At 41.0% G+C, this 21,771-nt stretch overlaps 1 protein-coding gene across 4 annotated transcripts in view; it reads left to right on the forward strand.

The window, feature by feature from the left end:
- Positions 1–3,018: 3,018 nt before the first annotated feature.
- HBP1 (HMG-box transcription factor 1) overlaps positions 3,019–21,771 on the forward strand; it is a 29,800-nt gene continuing 11,047 nt past the window's right edge. Inside the window, exons 1-8 of one of the 4 annotated variants that reach the window (XR_014300874.1) lie at positions 3,019–3,390; positions 11,414–11,597; positions 13,602–13,830; positions 17,082–17,220; positions 17,558–17,669; positions 17,763–17,875; positions 20,132–20,288; positions 20,998–21,142. Coding sequence is in view for 3 of the 4 variants with exons in the window: in XM_082691957.1 (XP_082548083.1) it covers positions 3,376–3,390; positions 11,414–11,597; positions 13,602–13,830; positions 17,082–17,220; positions 17,558–17,669; positions 17,763–17,875; positions 20,132–20,288; positions 20,998–21,142 (1,094 nt within the window). In the remaining variant the exon portion in view is untranslated. Of the gene's footprint in view, positions 3,549–6,807; positions 7,081–11,413; positions 11,598–13,601; positions 13,831–17,081; positions 17,221–17,557; positions 17,670–17,762; positions 17,876–20,131; positions 20,289–20,997; positions 21,143–21,771 lie in introns of those variants that run through there. The other 3 variants (XM_082691957.1, XM_082691958.1, XM_082691959.1) reach the window with 3 other exon arrangements.

Below are 21,771 nucleotides of genomic sequence, written 5' to 3' on the forward strand. Positions count from 1 at the left end.
GTGTTCTGAGCAAAGCAGGCTCTGCTGAGCTGTGAAGCTCTGAAGGTTAGGGTGTTAAGTGCATTTTCAACTTGAGATGCTTTTCAACTTCTTGGACATAACCCCATTATAAGTTGAGGAAGATGTGTACTTGATTTGAGTGATTTCCTTTTTTTATCAGTTCAAACAGTGATATTCTCAATATGTAAACAATCTTTAGTCCAGCGTAGTAGTCATTGGTGTGCCAAATGTAGAGGAACTGAGGCAAATATATTGTTTAATTTGATCCCTAAATAGGGTTTATCTTTTTTTTTTTACTACCTTTAACAAATCAGCACTTCATGTTTCTTTATAAAAACAGAAGTTGATTTGTTTATGTGTTCTTAATTATATCTGCTTTAGTGAGAGAGAAGAATTTGCATATATAAAGATTTTCAAGGAGATCTTACTAGTTTTTTACTTTGATCTTTGCTCTGGGTTGTGAGTTGTCTGGTTTTATTAGTCACTCAAGAATTAATGAGGATGACACACCTTGTTAAATATACATGTGGTACTTATCCTGTCATTTAGCTTCCCAGGAAAGTCAAAAGACAGGACTAATTGTCCACTTTAAAGGTGTATAGTTCCTGATACTGATATTTAATCAGTGTGACTGAAGCATTAGAATTTTACTCCCCAATGACTTAGACAAAAATTAATGTGAAGAGATTTTATATCTTTGAGAGAAGCAAAGAGTTCAACAAATAATAGGAACTAAATATTTCTGAATGAGTGAATGGAAAAACTTCTCAGGGCTATTAAAAAGATAATTCGTTATAATAATGTACAATATCTTGATCTGAAGTTGAAATTATTCTTACCATCATTGTGTCCACCAAAAAAAAAAAATATCCAGTAAGGCTTTTAGTAAGAACTTTCAAATAGAAAACCCTTTAAAATAAGGTTCAGGGGAATCTGCGTGGCTCAGTCAATTAAGCATCTGACTCTTGATCTCCGCTCAGTTCATGATCTTAGGGTCATGAGTTCAAGCCCTGAGTTGGGTGTGGAGCCTACTTAAAATATAAATGAAATGAGGTAAGCTTCAGCTAAAGGCAGGCCTCCTGGTTTACCCAATGAATAGGGGAAAGGAGTGGCTCAAGTTCTTGAGGGCTTTTTTTTTTTTCTTTTTTTAAGACTGATTTATTTATTTGACACCGAGAGAGACAGTAGAGAGGGACAAGCAGGGGGAGTGGGGGAAGGAGAAGCAGGCCTCCTGCTGAGCAGGGAGCCCAATGCAGGGTCAATCCCATGACCTCCTGGACCATGACAGGAACCGAAGGCATATGTCTAACAACTGAGCCACCCAGGCGCCACAGGGAGACTTATTTTTTGGGGGGCGAAAGCTTTTCAGTTTCCTGGTGGGTTTAAAACATAAATATTTCAAATTTTAATTTAAATGACTAGGTAAATTCCACAATTTTTTCTTTTTGTCAAAAAATGACATGCTGTAGAGGTAGCACAGCAATCCTCCACAGTAAAGGGTGAAAATAGAAAGACCAAAAAGAAAACAAAATAACAGGGTCACAGTCCACATTCTTTTTTGGATCCCTCTATAAATCTCTAAAAGAGAATACATTCAAATCCTGTCCTTTACCCTCAGTGAAAAATTTAGGCATCTTGTTGGCTCTCAATTATTTTTAGGAAAAAATAATACTATTTGTGAATACAAGAAGTAAATCTTTGATTCTGTGGTACGGAGAATGATTTTAACATAATTTCGCTTCAAGTCTTCAAACAGGAAATCCCTAAAAGAATTGGAAAACTTGTTTTTGTTTGTTTGTTTTTGAAAACTTGTTTTAACCCGCGAGAGTTACTTGGGATTTGATATGTTGCTTTCAGGGAGATTTAAAAATTCAAGACATGTATAGGTGGGGGTCATTAAAGGAATAATCAGCTATGGTTTCCGCCTCTTTTCAGTAGTTGACTATTGATTTCTAAATAACGTAGGGTTTTCCTCTTAATTTTAAGCATACAAGCAGTGATCTAAAGATACAAAACGTAAAGCATAGCTTAATGATTAAACGTTAAAGGTTCAAAGGAAAAAAAGCTTAATAATGCCTTTGTAATGTGAATGGTAAGAACATGAATTACAGACTCGGTGGACTGTGCTGGACAGCCATGTTTAAAGTGAAGGTAACTATAAAGCCAAAGAAGCCACCCTCCTCTGGTGAGTCAGTTATTAGTAACTTAAGGAGGAGCTCCTAGTGGCAACGAAGTGCAAAGACACTCTTCTCTCATCAATGGGAAGTCGTCGGGGGTGGGGGTGGGGACACACTGGTTAACAAAAACTCACCAGAGACCCTTAGATAATGATTCACTAATTCAGTTTAAATCACACACTGTACTGCTATTTACTTTAACCAACGAGCAAGCTGGTCAATATGGAAAATACCGCTTTGATCGGCTTCAGTCTCTGTAAGTCAATAGTAATCGTCCACCCGCTTCCAGCTTTGTAAATTCACCAGACCCCGAACTTTCCTGCGTTCATCCCTGAGCCTCCCAGTGACCGGCACGTCGCTGGCATTCAACACACCCTGCGTGAACTGATCGAAGAAACCCTCTGAAGTTGCTGTCCGGGAAGTGGCCAGGCAAGACTGAGGATAAAGGAATTCTAGTTCTTCCCACTGGAGCGCCACACCACCTTTATTACCCCATAATGCCCGGGGCTGTGATTTGTGGGTGACTGGGTCCCTCGCGAGGCTGCACAGCTTCCGCTTCTGCAGTCATCTCCTTCCCCTCGCACTAAAACAATACCTTGGCCTCCTGCCAAACTTCGAACAGCAAGCGACTCTGGCTGTTTATGGCCCGAAATGGGTGCTGCGAGAGACTGGGGCTCTCCGAGCGCTCAGAGAGGCCCAGAGGAAGAGAAGAGGCCAAAGCTTTAAAACACTCCCTTCCTCCGCCCCCTCCCTTTTGTCCCAGACACCAAAACAAACGAGCTGATACACGTGTCCCTATGACTCTTGTTTACTATCAAGACAGCGCTCTGCACGCACCTCTGGGATATGTAGTCCAACCGGTTTCTCTTGCCTACAGTTTCCCAGAACAGAGCAAGGCTGAGACTACGAACCCACAAGCCATTTCGGGGGCAAAGTTTGGCTTTGGTCCCCGGAGTCTCGGCAGCAATCCAATCCGAAGCGCTCACTCTTGTGATTGACAGACCACCTTCTCCAGTAAACACAACACAAAAGTCAATACAAGCCCGCCCCCCGAGACGGACGACGCGCTCACCCAATGGGAAAGGGACAAGATCGAATGACACTTCCATAGACCAATAAGAAGGCGAAAGAGCTGAGAGGAGGCTCAACCCCCGGGGGGTTGAGGGGAGGGGGAAGACGAAGCTTGAAAGACTTGGTAATGGCGACGGGTTTGGTAAGTAGGAAAGTTTCGGTTGAGGAGTAAGAGCAGCGGCGGGAGCAGTAAGGCGCGCCGGAGAGACCGGCCTCAGTCGGAGAGAGGGTACACGAGTCGCTGGTGGTGTTGTCGCGTCCAGGGCGGCCCGCGTCGCGGCTGCCCGCACTCCGTGGCGGGTTTGTTGTCTTTCAGTTCGGGAAGGGGTGGGGGTGGGGAAGGGAGGGGCAGGATCCCGAGGGGACCGGGCGGCCGGGCGAGCTCGGGTCCGCGCTCCTCTTCCGCCAAAGGCTGCCCTCACAGTGGGAGCAGTTAACCGTCCGATAACTGCCGGTGGCGAACCCGCCGGACCGGCGCCTCCCGCGAGTTCACCTAGGCTTCGCGGCGGCCGGGCCCGAGGGGGTCTCGGGGGCGGGGGCTGGGAGGAGTCGGCGAGGTCGGCCCTCCGGGCCGGGTTGCGCGGTGGGTGGCCGGGCCGGGTGCGGAGATGGGGCGGGCCTGGGCGGGGGGAAGGGGCCGACGCGGCGCCGGGGCTGCCCAGGAAAGTTTGACTTCAACTTCGCGTGTGTGGGCGGAGGGTCGGAGATTGGCCTCGGGTGGGCTGTCGGCCGGGGTTGGGGGACCCCAGGGAGGCGCCGCCGCCTCTGGGAGCCGAGAGGGGCTGGGGCCGAGCTGGGAAGCTCGCGGAGCTGCTGGGCCCCGGGGCTCATTGTTACGCATTTCGAATGAATGGGCTCCGAGGCGCCTGCGCGGTGCTGCTGAGCCGAGGGGAAAAACAAGCCTGGAGTCCAGGCTGCGGTCACATGATGGGGGGAGGGGAGGGGAAGGCGATGAATGGCGAAAGAGGGTGGGGGATGGACTTGGCTTGAACCGGGAGGCGCAGCCTCTGTGACCGAGAGCCCTAGCTTGGCAGGCGTTTCCAGTCTCCGCCTTCCAACCTATGCTGCTGCCGCAGGCAGATTAAAACAAAAAAGAATCCAGGCGAAGTCGACCGTGGGGGCCCGGTTTTTGTACCTTCCTTAAGCGCTGCACGGTGTCTGGGGGATTTCACTCGCGGCTGCGCGTGCTTCATTACCTAGAGTTCGTTCTTCAGCAGTCTTCAAGAATCGTTTTTAAAAGGAGTACTGCCAACAAGGCTGTACTTCATCCAGTCTTCAGCTCAGGCTGCCGCTATAAGACGGGAGGAGGGTAATAGGGAGCTGTGTATACTAGGAAGTCCTACCAACAATTCCCGACCAAGTGCTGTAGATTTATTTACCTCTAACCAGCGGTAACAGATGACTCCCAACCTTAGTTTTGAATTAAAGTTACTACCTTTTCAAAATTGAAATAATTTTGACATCTGTGAATACATGTTTAACTATAATGTATAATCTACATGGTGTCTTTTAAAAATTGAAATAATTTTGACATCTGTGAATACATGTTTATAATGTATAATCTACATTGTAATGTATTCCTAGCATTTTGGTCTTTGCTCCCCCCTCCCCCCGCTTTTGCCTTTTGTTTTAGCTTGCTAACAAGGGTGTTAGGGTCCTCGAGTTCCCTTGATGAAGCTACACTAGTTTATCCCTCCTTACATGTGGAGGATCTGTTCCCAGTCCTGTGGATGCCTGAAACCAGGCATAGTATCGAACCCTTTGTATGCTATGTTTTTCTTATGATATTTAGAAATTAGATATTAATAATTAGTAATAAAATAGAACAATATCCTGTAATAAAAGTTGTGTGAATGTGGTCTTTCTCAGAATACCTTATTGTCCTGTACTCACCCTTGTGATTACGTCAGCTGATAAAATGCCTATGTGGTGAGATGAAGTGAGGTGAATGACCTAGGCATTGTGACTTAGTTTGGCTGCTGTTGACCTTCTGACTTTAGGTCAGCAGGAGAATTAACTTTCCAGACTGGGTTGACCTTGGGTAACTGAATCCACTGAGAGGGAAACCTTGGATAAGGGGCGACCACTATAATCTAAATATCTCAATTTCTCATGTCAGAGATCTACACTTGATCTTAGCCAAAAGGCCGAGAAGCGATCTCTCATGTCAGAGATCTAAATTAATTGAGCATGACCTCTGTCACACACACACACACACACACACCCCCAACAATTTGAGCTTGGTAAAAAAGTCCTTTGGGATTAGCAGAGGACATAAATCCTTTCCATGATATCCTTGAGGATGGAAAGCTAAGGATTTAGGGACCAATTGGGCACTTGTAAATGGGAGTCTCGCCTCTCTTGTCTATGCCTTTTGGCTCTTTTCAAGAAGAAAATGGTCACATTCAGTTGTCAGTGCTGTTTTCCTCATCCATAAGAGTGACTGCTCACAGAGCTGTTTTGAGGTTTTTATGGAATTAAAGGAAGTCAAATGCTCTGTACACAGGAGGTAGGCAGTTAGTAAAACCTAATTTCCTACTTGTCCATTCATGGAGATTTAGCTATTTCCGGTCCTCTCCACCTCTGTAAGATATGTTGGATATTTACAACAGTTTGCAAACAAAAGCAATACAAACTTCCCATGTCAACCCAATAAAAATTTGTAATGCTGGAGATGCCATTTCAAAGCATAGCTTGCTGGAGAATTTTACTCTTCCCTTTTGAGAATCCCTGGTGTAATTGCAGAGTTAGCCACAGTACAAGGCAAGCTATGTCAAATCCTGTAATACCAAAGCTGTATGCAAAAGCATGAATGAACAATAGGGTTAGCTCTACCAGGAGATATTTGAAAGAGAAGCTTGTTTATGAAAATGAATGTCTAATTGGCGTAATGTATGTGGGGGAGAATTTTTGAGTACGGACCCTTTTGGTATTTTTTTATTACCGTATCAGAGGTCTTGCTTCCCTCAAAGAGTTTGACAGAAAAGTCTGAGACAAAAAAATTTACATTCATTTAGGGATTTGAATTTTTTTTTTTAAAGATTTTATTTATTTATTTGACAGAAATCACAAGTAGATGGAGAGGCAGGCAGAGAGAAAGAGAGAGGGAAGCAGGCTCCCTGCCAAGCAGAGAGCCCGATGTGGGACTCGATCCCAGGACCCTGAGATCATGACCCGAGCCGAAGGCAGCGGCCCAACCCACTGAGCCACCCAGGCGCCCCTGGGGATTTGAATTTTGTTTTCATTTATTTTACTGAATTTTCCCAATAGCCCATTGAGGTAAGTGCAGGTGCTATGAGGCTGAGGTTAAGTGGCCTGCCTCACATTCCATGACGAGCGGGGAGGGAACCTCCAGTCTTTAGACTTAGGTCTAGGCTCCTGTTTACTGTGCACTAGGTTTGCTGAAGCACTTTGGCATTATCTCAAGATCACAGTTTGATAGCCTTGAGCAGTGAGAGGAGCACACACATAGAGTTCAAATTCAACAAATACTTGGTGAATATTTTGTTAGTAGGCAGTAGCTCTGTTTTGAAACTGAAATGTTTTTTCCCCAGCTTCTTATAAGAATATTGTGAGGGGATGTTGGTAGATCACGAGAACAAGAGGCTGAAGAACCGACAGAAGTTGCGGAGACGTTAGTGTACTGTAAATGGTGAGCGGGGACAGTGCAAGACCCACTGACGGGGGGAGAGAAAATCTAGTTGGAAAATGGAGAAGGCCAAAAAGTTCTGCAGAGGAAAGGGGAGGATAAGAAGAGTTGCAACTCTGCTTTCGTGGATTCTGGAGCGCCTCTGCTTTGTACACTGAAGGGTGGCACTGAGGAGATACATAGGTACATTGTGACCTCTGAACTTCATAAGCAAGAGAAAATGGTCAAGTTTAAGATTGTCACTGGCTGGCTTTTGCTGATCACATCTCGTGAAGCATAGTACAACAGATGTTCATAAGTAGTTGAGTCGCTAAGAAAGGTTAAATTGTGTTGTGTTTACTTAAGATGTTGGAATATTTTCCATGAAAAGACTTGAAACCTGCTGTCTAAACTGGGAATACTTGCTGTTCAAAGAACTCAGAATGACTAGTTCCTCTCATGTCTTGGGCATTGCTCAATAGGGAATCTGCATTGATACTACCAATTTTCTTTTATAAGAACTCTTGCAAAGGAAGCTGGGAGCCGGTAGCTGGCGAATTGGAAATGAGAATACACTGTTTTTAGTGAATTTTCCCTTAAATATGAGTTATGGATGTTTCTGCATACTTATACCATGTTTCAGTATGATTTGTTTTATAGGCTCAAAGAAAATGTTTATAGTTCAGATCAAGTCAGACCTCTGTTCAAAAATCTTCAGTGTTCCCCTTTGTCTGATAATTGCTAATAAAAATAGTAGCCACTCTGCATTGAGGGCTTGCTCTGTGTTAGGTACTACTGTAAGCTTTTTACATTTGTTAGATCACTGAGTCTTTCTTTACAACAATCTATGTAGGTGTTTTTTTATTTCCGTTTTACAAACAAGGCAAAAAGATTTTGAGTAGATTGTCCAGTACACATAGCTAATAAGTAGTAAATCTGATTATAAACTCAGCCTAATTTCAGAGCCGTTACTCTTGTGTACCAAAAACAAAGAAACCAGTTTTCGTAAACTAGGATTGAAGATGCTGGTGCAGTCTACCTTTCCAGCCTTCATATCCATGACCACAAGACACACAAGGCCAGCTTCCCTTCTAGTGATACTGGATTCTGTGTTGTTTTTATTTTATCCATTATTTTGCAGACTCTTCAAGTTTGCTCATGTGAGTTTCTGTCATTGGAAGGCTTTTCTTCCTTCCTTTTTACCCATTTGTGGCCAAGCCCTGCTGTGTAGAACCGTGATAATTTGCTTATATGTTTCCACTAAAGTGTAGATTCCTTGAGATTGAAGACAAATTGTTCATCATTGAGGTCCAACATTGCAGCTAGTTTAGTGTCTTGTATATAATGTGTATTAAATAAATGAATATGTATATTTAAATAAAAATGAATTTAGTAATCATTTTTAGCTCACTTGTTCTCACAGTGCACCTGGTATTCTTTTAAAATGAAATAAATAAAAAACAGCTCACAGGGTAGTACCCCAGACCAAAGAAATCATATTCTCTGGAGGTGGGGCCTAGGCATCATTTTGTTTGAACCACACATAATCCCGTGCTTGAGAATCACTGATCTAGCTAAAGTGTGCTTGATTTTTGCATTGTGAAGTGGAGGTTCAGAATAATGATTTGGCCAGTTCTGCTTGAGAAATCAGTTCGCGTTAGCACATCTCCTGTTGCTACCAGTTTTGCAGGAGATTACTTGTTATACTCTCGCAGATTTGCTATTAACCATATAGTAAGACTGGGATTAATTAGTAGATAATAAATTGTACTGAACTGAAAAAATGTCCATTTCTTGCAAACACCTTGGACATCTTCTAGATGAACTGTTACTTGCCTGAAGTAATGGCATGACCGGTGACTTTTATTGAGATGTGTTGGATAACTTGTCATATTTCTGAGGGAGGAAATTGCTGAAGCTGAATAAACGAGCTCTCTGGTCTCCTGTCATTAACTGTTTTCAGTAACTGTTCTATTTAGGATATTAAGTACCCAGAGTACGCGGAAGGTTGCCCTGCGTCAGTCGAGGGATAAAACATTTTGTAAAGAAGTCATTTTACATTTCTTTGACTCACTGTGTCTCAGTTCATCCTCACAACCCCTCTAGGAGGAAAGTAGAGCAACTGTTTCACAGAGGAAGATAACTGAGTCAGTGAGAAGCTCAGTCACTTAGATCAGATATTTAGTAAGTGGTCAAGCTGGAATCAAAACTCATGACTCCTTACATCTGACCCAGTGCCCTTTTCACTACTTCATAGAACATCTTTGTCAGTATTGAGTAAGACTCTTAAAACAGTGGCTAGGATGTGGGTCATTTTTGAGGGGTGTAGGCAGAGAGAACCAGAAGTAGAATGTTAGAAATAAAGTAAGGCAACAGGCAGTTTAGCTGCATGCATTGGGAACCATAAGATGTTTAATTGCCATTCACCAACTAATGTGTTTCCAGAAATCTGAAATAATCTGATATAAGCAGATATTTTTTTTTGAAAATTCATACATTTAGAAGAGTGAAAAATCTGGGGATAGTGTGTTCAGCAGTAGGAGAGATAAGGAAATTTTGGTATATTATGGAACGATGTAAAATCAATCTGTAAAAAAAATTAGTGACATAGGAAAATGCTTAAGAACTTACACTAAGGAAAAAGATATCAATTATGTATAATACAAAGTATGGAGGAAAATACATGATTGTAGGTGTCTGCATGAAAAAGAGATTGGATTGTAAAACAGTATACCAAAATGGTAACAGTATCTAAATCTGGTTGGTGGGATTAGAAGTCATCATTCCTGGGGTATCTGGGTGGCTCAGTCCGTTAAGCCTCTGACACTTGATTTTGGTTCAGGTCATGATCTCAGGATCCTGACATCAGCTCCCTATAGGGCTTCGCACTAGGGAGGGAATCTGCTTGAGATTCTTTCCCTCTGCTCCTTCCCCTCTCCCCACCCAGAGAAGCCTTCTTTCTCTGTCTCTCTAAAATAAATAAATAAATCTCTTTTAAGAAAGTAATTCTTTCTTTATTATAAAAGTTCTTTTTTTCCATTTTTCCCCCCACAGTGATTATGTATTTTACAGTTAGGAAAACATATTTCATAATAAAAAGATCATGAAAAAGCCTTTGGAGAAAAAAATTTGTCAGTGTTGCCAGTGTTTGTTGGTGATTATGTCATGGCTTAGAAAGTTCTGGTATAAATACTGAGCAGTTAACATCTTTTCACTGCATTTTTGATCACCAGAGGCAAGAGTACTAGACTTCTAGTGACTTTATTATTTTTTTTTAAAGATTTTATTTATTTATTTGATAGAGATGACAAGTAGGCAGAGAGACAGGCAGAGAGACAGGAGGAAGCAGGCTCTCCATGGAGCAGAGAGCCAGATGCGGGGCTCGATCCCAGGACCCTGGGATCATGACCTGAGCCGAAGGCAGAGACTTTAACCCACTGAGCCACCCAGGCGCCCCTTCTAGTGACTTTAAAGTGCAGTATATTTTATTGTTTTATTTTGGGGTAAAACTATGTCATGTTAGTTTTCTGGTGTGTATTAGTACCTTTTTTTTTTAAATGAGCTTTGGAATAAAGTCTGAGAAATCAGGAAATATTCCTGCTGCTGTCAGCCCAGTTAAATAACCAATTCGATCATTGTCCAAAGGCAGAGTGTAAGTGGTATAAACACATTTTACTTTTCCAACAAAATTTAGTTGGTAGACTTTGCTAGAAATTATGTAGGTATAAAAATCGATGTTGTTTTCTTCCTTGTGTTAGCTTTATAGGCTTAAGATGAGTATAGATTTACTATTTGTTTAAATTTCCTATGATTATTACTCATTTTAGAAATAATAAGGACAGGTACCTTTTTATAATGGCTAGGTACCAAACTCATAAAGAAAACGTGGCATTTTTTTTTTTTGAGAAGTGTACTATATGGCCATTTAAAAAAAACTCTTAATGTTATTTTAAGTATGTTAAACTTTACTTTCAGATAAGAGAACAAAATAACACAGTTGGTAAACAGAGAAATTGAAATAGAATCTTTAAAAGTGAAAAAAATAGAATATTTCTTCAGTTTTTTAAAAAATTTAACTGAGGCAAGTTTGTTAATTTTCTTCTCCTTTTTTTTAGTTTGTTAATTTTCTTTGAAATTTGAAGATACAAGTTGAGAAAATGGTTTTCTTGGTCTCTCTATTTGGGTCTCAGAGTTTCTTAAAGAAATAAAAGTATATATAATAGTGCTATTATTCTATTAAAGAAAATACTGTGAGACTGACATGCTACCTACTGTACTAACGAGGCACCTTAAAGAAAAGAGTATTATAAATTTAAGATACGAATCCTTTTGGATTTGGGTATAATTTAGTGCTGACTACATGGTCGGAGTCTGGGAGTCAGGAAGTCTGCCTGCTCTAAAGGATTTGAGGGGGATACAGATGGTAATACATGATTAAGTTAAAGATGTAACATTATGAGTCTCTGACAGATTTGATACCTCTATAATCTCCAGGTCACACGACTTGACATTTTTTCTTTATTATTTTTATTTGAAGTCGGAGCACCATAACATGGTGTGGGAAGTGAAGACAAATCAGATGCCTAATGCAGTACAGAAACTCCTGCTGGTGATGGACAAGCGCGCTTCAGGCATGAACGACTCATTGGAGTTGCTGCAGTGTAATGAAAACTTGCCCTCCTCGCCTGGATACAACTCCTGTGACGAGCACATGGAGCTTGGTAAACAAAATTAAAAGTTTTTTAGGAGTCTGAGATTCATATTCTATGTTTGGTCCACTTCTCCACCTACCTTAAACCGCTTCAAAGTATGTGAAGTTTTTGTACCTTAGGAGTTTTCAGCATTCCACTGTTACTGCTTATAAGATATTACTTAAAACTAACATAACTTTGGGCTATTTATGGTCATCATCGAAACTCATTTACAAATTATCAAAGTAAGCCACTGTCCTGAGTAAAGGTCTGGCTGTTAAACACCTCCGGAAAATCCTGCGTGTGGCTCCTGTGATTTTTGAGACCTGTTGGTGAGCTCAGTACATTGTGCTCGGCCACCTTGTGGCTGGTTTGTGGCTGCCATGGGCAGGTTACAGCGGACCCTTGAAACTGGAGGATCTGTCATTTATGGTCATCAGTGCCGCCAAGCTGCCCTTGGGATGTGTGGCCGGTAGAAGTGTGTAGGTTTGCGCAGGTAGGACTTGGAATTGTACTGCTAGGAGGTTGGTATTGAAGAGTCAGCACCCATTGAGTGACCTGGGCTTGTGGCCCTGCTTTTCAGCTTGGCTCTGTCTGCATTTAATGCCCGGCTTGCTGAAATGTTTGCAAACCCCCGAGAGGCTGTGATCATCTTCCCTTTACCAGGGATAGGACAGAGGAGACTACGTGCTGCTGCACTCTTTGGGAATTTGGAGATACTACAGCTCTTGGGACATTTCCTGCTTGAATGCTGACGGGTTGCTGGGCCCTGTGAGTCACCGAGTGGTGGGTGCCATTAAGCACGGAGCGCCCATTTGTTCGGGTAGTTGCTTGTCCACCAGCCCACCAGTTTCAAGAGGAAATCAGGAAGTCGGGGCCAGTGGGTGACAAAAACTCGCACCCCTCCTCATTGCTTGGGTTTAAAAGCAGTTAATTTCCTGAGCTCGAAAGACAAATGAACCATTTCTATGCAGTAACTAAAGAAGTGCTGGTTCAAGAAGGTTGTCAGCAGTGGGGAAAGGGGGATAGCTAGGCCAGTGCGAGAGTTACAGGGTGGAGTTTGCGTAATGTGATGTTTTTCAGCTGCTCAGTGAAACGGGGGTGGCTTCTACTCCGTTTACTGAGTGGATATCCTGAATTAATACTTAATAAGTAAGACATTTCAGCTTCAATAGGCTGTTCTGAGATATCTGCCTTGAGTAAGAATTCTGTGTCTGTACTTCATAGTAACAGCTGATCAGGACTCCTAAGGCTAGAAGAATTTTCTGTTTTACATATTGAAGGGATGCAGTGGATCAGCAGTTTGTTGTAGGTGTGTTTCATGAAGTTTTTTTCAAGGCCTGTAAAGATGCTTTCTCTTCTCTCCTTTTCTTTTTTTTAAATACAGGTCTTTTAGAATTCAGTCTTCGCTGGCGTTCATAGCCATGGTGTGTACATGAGCCTTGGGAACACACCCTTAAGAAAACATAACCAGTAGTTATCATTGAGTTTAGAATTTCTCAAAAGAAATAATTCAGCATAGATTAAGTTGAATAAGTAGTACCTAAAACTTATAATATGACCTATTGATCTCATCTTTAAAAAATCTTTCTCATTATTGCAGTAATCTTCCGTAACAGGGTAATAAAGAACGGGAGTAAACCCATGTGTGTACATAAAATGCCTTATTCCTCATTAACTTGTTAACCTAAAAACATCTCTGGTGGCCTATGGACTAATGCCAGGTGAGCTATAAAAAAAAAAAAGAAGTCAGAAGACACAGACTTTTTCTGGTCTGGGAAGAGGTATGGTAATTCAAGTTCATTAGTACATTTACATTTGTTTGGTCTGTTTCTGTCAGGCTCTGTTGACCCTTGAATGTAGAAGGTGTCATTTTTTTAGATCAAAACTTCCTCATCCAAGAAAACATTTCAAATTTAATACTTCCCACAAAATAAATTAGCTACATTTAAGGACTTCTCTTCCAGCTTAATTTTTAATTATTCCCTGCACTAGCAATTTTCTTTTTATAATTTTAAGTGTGTTTCTTTGCAGATGACCTCCCTGAACTTCAGGCTGTTCAGAGTGACCCTACCCAATCTGCCATATACCAGCTAAGTTCAGATGTTTCACATCAAGAATATCCAAGACCATCTTGGAACCAAAATACCTCAGACATATCAGAAAATACTTATGGTGAAAATGAGGTGGATTGGCTGACTGAATTAGCAAATATCGCCACCAGCCCTCAGAGCCCACTTATGCAGTGCTCGTTCTACAACAGGTGGGAACACTGACTATATTGTTACTGAAAATGTTTGTCATTACAGAGAACAATTTTTTTTCTAGTTTTAAAAGTAATAATACTATTAACCATCTAATGAATGGTTTACTGAAATTAGAATTTATAAGTCATTCGAATTAGGTTCTTTTTCACCTGGCATCATGATTTCATTCTTTGAGAAGTAGATAAAAGGGACCAGAACCGCAGAGTCAGAAATATTTGTAAGTATATTAAAGTCATCCAAAAATAAACCAGACCAAGAAATACTTTTATTAGATACTTAGGCTTATAGAAATGAAAATTACGCTATGTCTAAAAAACCATAGTTGTAATAAATGTTTTATTTTAAAGTCTTAGCAACCTTGAGTTTGGTTCCTTTTGGTCTAGGTTTATTTTCTTCCACAGTGTATGTAACCTTACGTTACCTTACCTGTTCGTGAAAACTATAATTGCTAATGTTAAATCTAGAACTTCATAAAAGTGGACTGCCATTGGTGAACATCACTATTTCATATACCCAGACCAAATTTTCTGCAAATGAGTTGTTTGTGCTATGAAATTATGGAAGCTTTGAACTAAAATTCGTAGAGAGACGTTAGTGGGTAATGTTTCATTAATTATCCCTAAAATTAGAAAATTATCTATGTGACGGGGCACCTGGGTGGCTCAGTTGGTTAAGCGACTGCCTTTGGTGCAGGTCATGATCCCGGAATCCCGGGATCAAGTCCTGCATTGGGCTCCCTTCTCCATGAGGATTCTTCTTCTCCCCTCTCATTCTCTATCAAATATATAAATAAAATCTTTAAAAAAAAGAAACAAAATTATCTATGTGAAAATACCTAGATAGTTTGTAGGAGAGAGAAGTGGATTTGTACTTGTGTGGGTAGACAGACTAGATAGTCCATATGAGGGGATGTAGGAATAACTGAATTTTGGTAGTGCTTCTAACTTAATGTAATTCTTTGCTAAAAAATAAACTTTTCATGTGTGAAACCCTCGGTTTCTTGCAACCCATTAAATTATTTTTTTCCTCTGTTCAGTGGGATGTTGGTCTCCATTAGGACAAATTAAATTTAGTTAACTAAATTTCTCAGTTTAATTCCATGGGAAATTTCCAAGAAAAATAGTCAAAAAGCTAAAAATTTGTTTATAATGAAAAACAAACAAACCAACCCTGACTTTCCTATTGGACTTTCTCTTTCCTAGTTTAGTGATAACACTTTATTTATTTATTTATTAACAGCAAACTTAAGAGAATTAATAGTGTAGCTCACGGAAAGTTGAGTAAACCTCTCAGAAGATAATCTATATACATAAAAACATGAAGGAGTAGTTCCCCAAAGATAGAAACTTATTCTCTGCAGCATCTTCTGTGCTTCCCTTCCTCCTGGGGAACAAGACCAAGAGTCACGCTCTGCTGTCTGGCCTGCCTCCTCACACTGTCAGCGGCTGTTCATGCAGCTTCTTACAGTGTGTTAAATAGTGTTAGTAAGCTTTGGATGTCTGAAGTCCGTAACTGTACAGTACCAAGGGGTTAAGGACAGGTACCATTTACATTACCCCTGCATAGGTAGAGGGATGAAGAGACCAGTTGTGTTGGGTGTTTCAGACACGTATGGCATGTTAATTTTTACAGAATGTTTAGGCCACACACATTTTAGAACATTGCCTTGTTACTTCTCCTTAAATGGTTCAACAGAAGAACTCATAAACCCCAATTTCTTTTATTAGTCCTGAAGGCAGGGATATACTTAAGGACATTTAGCAGTCTGGCCATTCTCTAATATCATAAAGGTCTAAATGTTGGGGCGCTTGGGTGACTCAGTTGGTTAAGCAGCTGCCTTCGGATCGGGTCATGATCCTGGGGTCCTGGGATCAAGCCCCGCATCGGGTTCCCTGCTCAGCGGGGAGCCTGCTTCTCCCTCTCCCTCTGCCTGCCAGTCGGCCTGCTTGTGCGCTCGCTCGCTCGCTCTCTCTGTTAAATAAATAAATAAAATCTTCAAATAAAAAACAGTATTTGTATTTTGAAATCCAGAACTGGAGAGTTTTTTTTTCTTTTAAGATTTGATTTTATTTGACAGCACAAGCAGGGGGAGCGGCAGGGAGAGGGAAAAGCAGGCTGAGCAGGGAGTCCAAAGTAGGACTTCATCCCAGGACCCAGGGATCATGCCTGGAGTTGAAAGCAGGTGCTTAACTTACTGAGCCACTCAGGCACCCCTAAGGGGTTTTTATTTAAGAAGGGACATGAACATGAAAGCATAGTTTTATAGACCCTTATCAAAAAGTAACTTCTGCAAAGGCGTAATGAAAAAGTGTTAGGATAAAATAAAAATCGTGGGGCTAACACAATTTCTCAGGGAGTAAGGGAACACCTGGAAAGTGAGATGTCCCTCCCCCTTTAACCAGCTAAGAGGGTTAGTACAGACTTGCACATACTTTGCTCTGTTACGGCGCAGATTCCTTCCTGTTTGGCACCTCCGAGAACTGTCCTGATGTAGGCCCTTCGGGGGTGGGTTGTTCTCCCAGAGCCTGCAGTCTTCCTCCCTGTTGCTCTCCGAACTCCTGAGCTGAGCACATGGTGCCGCTAACCCTGGCTGGGCAGGCTGCCTACTGCTCCCCCTTCCGGGAAGGGTTGGCCTTTTTCTAAGGTGGTCCTGGGGGAGAATAACTAGCCTTGTGAGTAGATGCTTTTCCGTATGTTTGTATCAGAAAACAAGAAATAGTGTCCATTACAAGAAGTTGCAAATAAGCTGCTTTCTGCTATAATAAGTTGAAACGTTTTAGCTTCAGGTAGTTCATTTCCTCTGCCCGGTGACAGGTGGTTGGTAGGTGGAGGGTTCCATGTTGGTCCCGTTCAGCTTAGATGCCCTGTTCATACCGACTGAGTCAAAATAGAGGAGAGAAATGGACAGGGAGCCCTGCACGTGAGCCTTCATGAGTGAGGGTATGCATGTTTGTGTGTAATTACTGATGTAAAAACGTCTGAATAAAGGAACAAATAATTTGGAATTTAAAAATACATGGCTAAATTTGAAAAAAGAATGGTATTTAGCATGTGTGAAGAAGGCTTGGGTAAGAAGTTAAGGAATAGTGTTCTCCAAGTGAAATCTTGAAGTCTTTACTAGTATTTTCCATAAGTGTCTTATTATATGTGTAAGTTGGTATTAGGAATATGAAGTTCTTTTCATCAAAAAGAAAGATCTGTGTGTAAGGACCTCTGCTTTATGGTTAAAACCGCTTCCTTATTTTAGATCATCTCCTGTACACATCATAGCTACTAGCAAAAGTTTACATTCCTATGCACGCCCTCCACCCGTGTCCTCTTCTAAGAGCGAGCCAGCCTTCCCTCATCATCACTGGAAGGAGGAAACACCAGTCAGACACGAAAGGGTGAGTGTGTTCATGAGCATAAACTTACGAAGTTTGCACAACAGTTGAAATATGTTAACTTTCCTTTTCTCAGAAGTACTTAGGAAGCACGTACAGCTGGGAAATTGTCTCACTGTTCTAGCGAACGGAATTCCATTTTATTTTTGTTACCACTGGGAACGTATGTTGAACCAAACTTCCAAAAAGTTCAGTTTTCAAAGGCGTTTTTTTCCCCTAAGTTTACAGTTTAAGTTATCTATTCAGGAGGAGAGAGAGAGAGCCAGAAGCCTTGAGATAAAGACAGATATTAACAGAATATGTTACAAAATAAAAAAGTTTCTGATGTTTTTCTCCATAGGCAAATAGTGAGTCAGAATCTGGCATTTTCTGCATGTCCTCCCTCTCTGATGATGATGATTTGGGCTGGTGCAATTCCTGGCCTTCAACTGCTTGGCACTGTTTTCTGAAAGGTGAAAGAATGGTTGAATTTTTATAGCTGACTTGTATAGCATGCTAGGCACATACCTAACTTTTTTTTTTTTTTTTTTTTACTTAATCTTCAGGCACACGACTGTGCTTTCATAAGGGAAGCAATAAGGAATGGCAGGATGTTGAAGATTTTGCTAGATCCGAAGGCTGTGATAATGAGGAGGATCTCCAAGTGGGCACTCACAAGGTGGATTTAAAATTCGTAAAACTTCCAAGTCTTTCAGAAGGCAACCAAGCTCAATACTAATCTATAGGAGCATTCTCTGTTTACTTTCGTGCCTAAGTGACATCTTACATTTTAGGAAGAGGTTTTGTGACTCTGTGTTACGGCTCAGCCAGATGGAGCACCACAGTGACTTAAGGCTTACCTTTGTAATCATACTTTCTTAGATGGGAAAAAGATGTATGTCTTAGCTGTTTTTGTATGTTCTATGCTGGGGGAGACTAAACTGGCATTTAAAATAAAATGAACAAATGAACCAAGGCTTTTTCTTAGGTAAGGTACAAAGGAGTTAATTCCCAAATGGATAATTGAGAGTTGATTATATTAAGTTACTTTCTAAATGATCTGATAAAATACTGGCATTTTTTAAGTTGATAAGCAAAAGCTGTAGGTGGCAGGTGTCAGAAATGTCAATTGGTATCTTTAAAATCTTAATTTTTGAAATCTCGAAATTCTCTATCTCCACTATAGGCAGAGAAGTTGGGCATGTGAACTGTGCTTGTTTAAAATTCCTGTTTTGATCCTGCTGTTACTTACTGTTGAGTCTCGAGAGAAATAGTCCCGACTCAGCTGCCTTCCGGTTTCCTTCTTGCTGCTCTTCACTTGTAATCAAGATTGTCTGGTCTGACTTCAGCCTCTGCCATTCTGCTCAAATTGTCTCAAAGCTTCCTAGCTTCATTCTGATTTCTAGTGAGACCTCTTGCTTTGTTTGGCATCTTTGCAACATTTGACTCAGTGAGTCGTCTTCTCTTGATTTGTGTAGCGTGGCACACAAATTCGGGTCCCTGCTGTCATCGTCTCTGTGACTGGTGGCTTCTCCGCTCATGGTGCTGAGTGTGAAAGTAGGTTCTGCCCCTTGGCACTTCTTTACCATTTCCTGTGTGCCCATATGGTCAGCAGCAGCTCCTTGGTGGGCCTGTGGAAGGCGCTCTGTTGTTGGACATAGACCTGAGCTCTGGTTCTGATTCTTCAGCAGCTGTGTGTGATCAGTGTTGGGCGGACTATCAAGTCTGCTGCGTGTTGGCTTCCTGATCTGTAAAATGGGGCTGGATTCATTTGGATGTCTCGTAACCCTAAGAATGAGAAGATTCTGTAATTTTTTTTTTTTACAAATATATGGCTGTAGCCTTCCCCCGCATGTTGGACTATCAACCAGTCCTTTATGCTTGACTTGTTAGTATAACGGAGACTGGACCCACCTTTTTCTTCCCCTTCTTGGCCTCCTTTCCCTCCCTTCTTCTAAACATACTGTTAACCTTCTTGATTGGTAGATTAAAAACCAAGAAGTTGACTGTTCTCTCCTCCATCCATAGTTAGCAGATCAGTTCTGTTTCTCTAAAGATGCTTTGCAGTTACCCTTCCCTCCTCCGTCACTTCTTCCTCCCGCTAGTGGAGGAACGGTTGTGTACTAAAGCTTGCCGGTGGCCTGTCGGTCTCCTTGGTTTCTCTGTGAATTTAAGGGTAGGGATCCTGTGTAGTTAATGTGTTTCCAGAACCTAGCACCTGGCTTGTGCCCACTGCTCAAATATTGGTTGAATTTAAATTTAGCCTGGTTCTACCACCGCAGCCCTTGTCGAATAAGACTAATGGGTTTCTTTCCTCCTGTCTTCAAAGAAATTGGATACCAGAGGCACCTTTTATTCTGCAGACTTTATCATCTTCTTAAAGTGGACCGTTGTTAGTAAAATACTTTCATTGACTTGCAGTACCCTCTCGAAGGAAGGTTTGGGCACTTCCCAAGTCCTTAAAACTCACCTTACTAACTGGCCTCTCCTTCTTGGGCTTTTTTGCCTCACTTCTGAACTCGCCCGTATTTCTAGCAAATACTCAGCACTCTCCAGAGCAGTCACCAGTTTCAGCTGTTCCTGGCATTGAGGCACTTTCTTCTTCTACCTTCTCGGTTGCGGTTGCGTTCCTTTAAATCCCAGTTTCAGTGGGAGCAGAAAGCTCTTCCTAGTCTCTCTTGGAGTTTATACCTCCCTTCATTAAAGCCCATTGGCATCATTTACACTTCACTTAAAATGCTAATTCCAGTCTGCTTTACAAGGTAGTGATCTATAGGTGAGCCTTTCATCATCACTGGGTGGAAAGGGAGGACCTACAGGCAGGGATCCTGTCTTGTTTATTGTGACCTTTTCCACAGAGTCTTACATGTAAGGAACTTCACTGTGTGTTGAATTAAAATTTGCCTGTTTGTTCACTCTATGCATGTATTTTCAGGGCTATGGTTCTGATGGTCTAAAGTTGTTATCACATGAAGAAAGTGTATCATTTGGCGAGTCTGTACTGAAGTTGACTTTTGATCCCGGTACAGTGGAAGATGGCTTACTTACTGTAGAGTGTAAGCTGGACCACCCTTTCTATGTTAAAAATAAAGGTAGGGCTTCAATTTGAATTTATAGTAACTTTTTAAAGAAAGCTTCTTAAATCTATAACTATGTCTTGTGTCACAATTCTTTGATGATTAAGAAAAAAACTTGAAGGGCGAACTTCTTTCAAACTTCAGAGAACTACCCTAGGAAGTGCCTTATCATAATACCTACTGATGTGTATGCGTTTTAGCAGGAGTCAGGCCGGGCTGTCCCTCCCACGGGTAGGAACTCTTAGACTCGCATAGCACACTATATAAGCAGCTCTCTGTTATCTTGGTATAGTTTGGGGAATGGAGTGTTCCAGTAATTGCATTTTGGTTTAAGATTGCCAGATATGCTATATATCTGAGTCACTTTTCTGAGATCTGTTACATCACCATGTTAAAAATGATAAATCAGAGGCAATTTATTTCATGGTCTCAGTCATCATCATCTATCACTTAACTGTCTTGTAAATTGCTGGAATGCCGATTGATGAATTCTGTGTATTAATAAAATGCTGAATTAAACTAGTTTTGGAGAGCTTTTGCATCGCTTGAAGAAAATACTTGGACTTGCTTTTTGGCAAATATAAAGGATATGTTAAAAATCTGGGACTTAACTAATAACTTATTTTTAAGGCTCGGAAGTGATAGGTATATTATAGAATAAATAATTAGGGTCCCTTCTGTCCATCTCTATCCTTTATGTAACTGCTGTTTGATTTAATTTTAGGTTGGTCATCGTTTTACCCAAGCTTGACTGTGGTACAGCATGGCATTCCATGTTGTGAAATTCATATTGGTGATGTATGTCTACCTCCTGGACACCCCGATGCCATTAATTTTGATGATTCAGGTGTTTTTGATACATTTAAAAGGTAACACTGGGTTAATTCTCTTTTTTTCTGTTAATTTTTACCTTTAATCTCTTTAATGATTGCTAAGTCAGATATTTAGGAGATTAAACCTAAAAGATTTGAGAATTCTAAAAGGACTACTAAGAGGAAGTATGTACATGATTAAATGAAAAAATAGGTAGTATAAAATAATAATTCAAGGGGAGCTTTTTACAGAGTAGTCATATAGGAAACCTGGGAGTTCATAAAATATTTGATATTAGATTAGGAAAAAAACCATACTTTATGTGACCAAGAACTATAGAGATGAGTGTTTTGATTGTTATAGATATAATAGTTATATGTATAAAAAATTGCTATATCTAGCCGGCTGTTTTCACCAGACCACAAGTCTCCTAATAATGTTTTTTTTTTGTAATTAATCATTTTCTTTTCTTAACTGTTTCTTTTAATATTCATTTCAACCAAGGGCATTAGTTGCATGAATGAGCAAATAGTAAAAATAGTGAAAAATTGACATTTGGAAAATCTTAAAGAGGAAAGTGATTTTTCCTGAGAACAAAGTAAGTATGCAGGTGTCCTGACACTCAAGAAGGCTGATGTGATCAGCTATCTTCAGTCTGTGTGCACCTTTTCTGGTTTTAGCACTG

This window comes from Mustela nivalis, assembly GCF_964662115.1.
Source record: "Mustela nivalis genome assembly, chromosome: 12".
Classification (NCBI taxonomy): Eukaryota; Metazoa; Chordata; class Mammalia; order Carnivora; family Mustelidae; genus Mustela; species Mustela nivalis.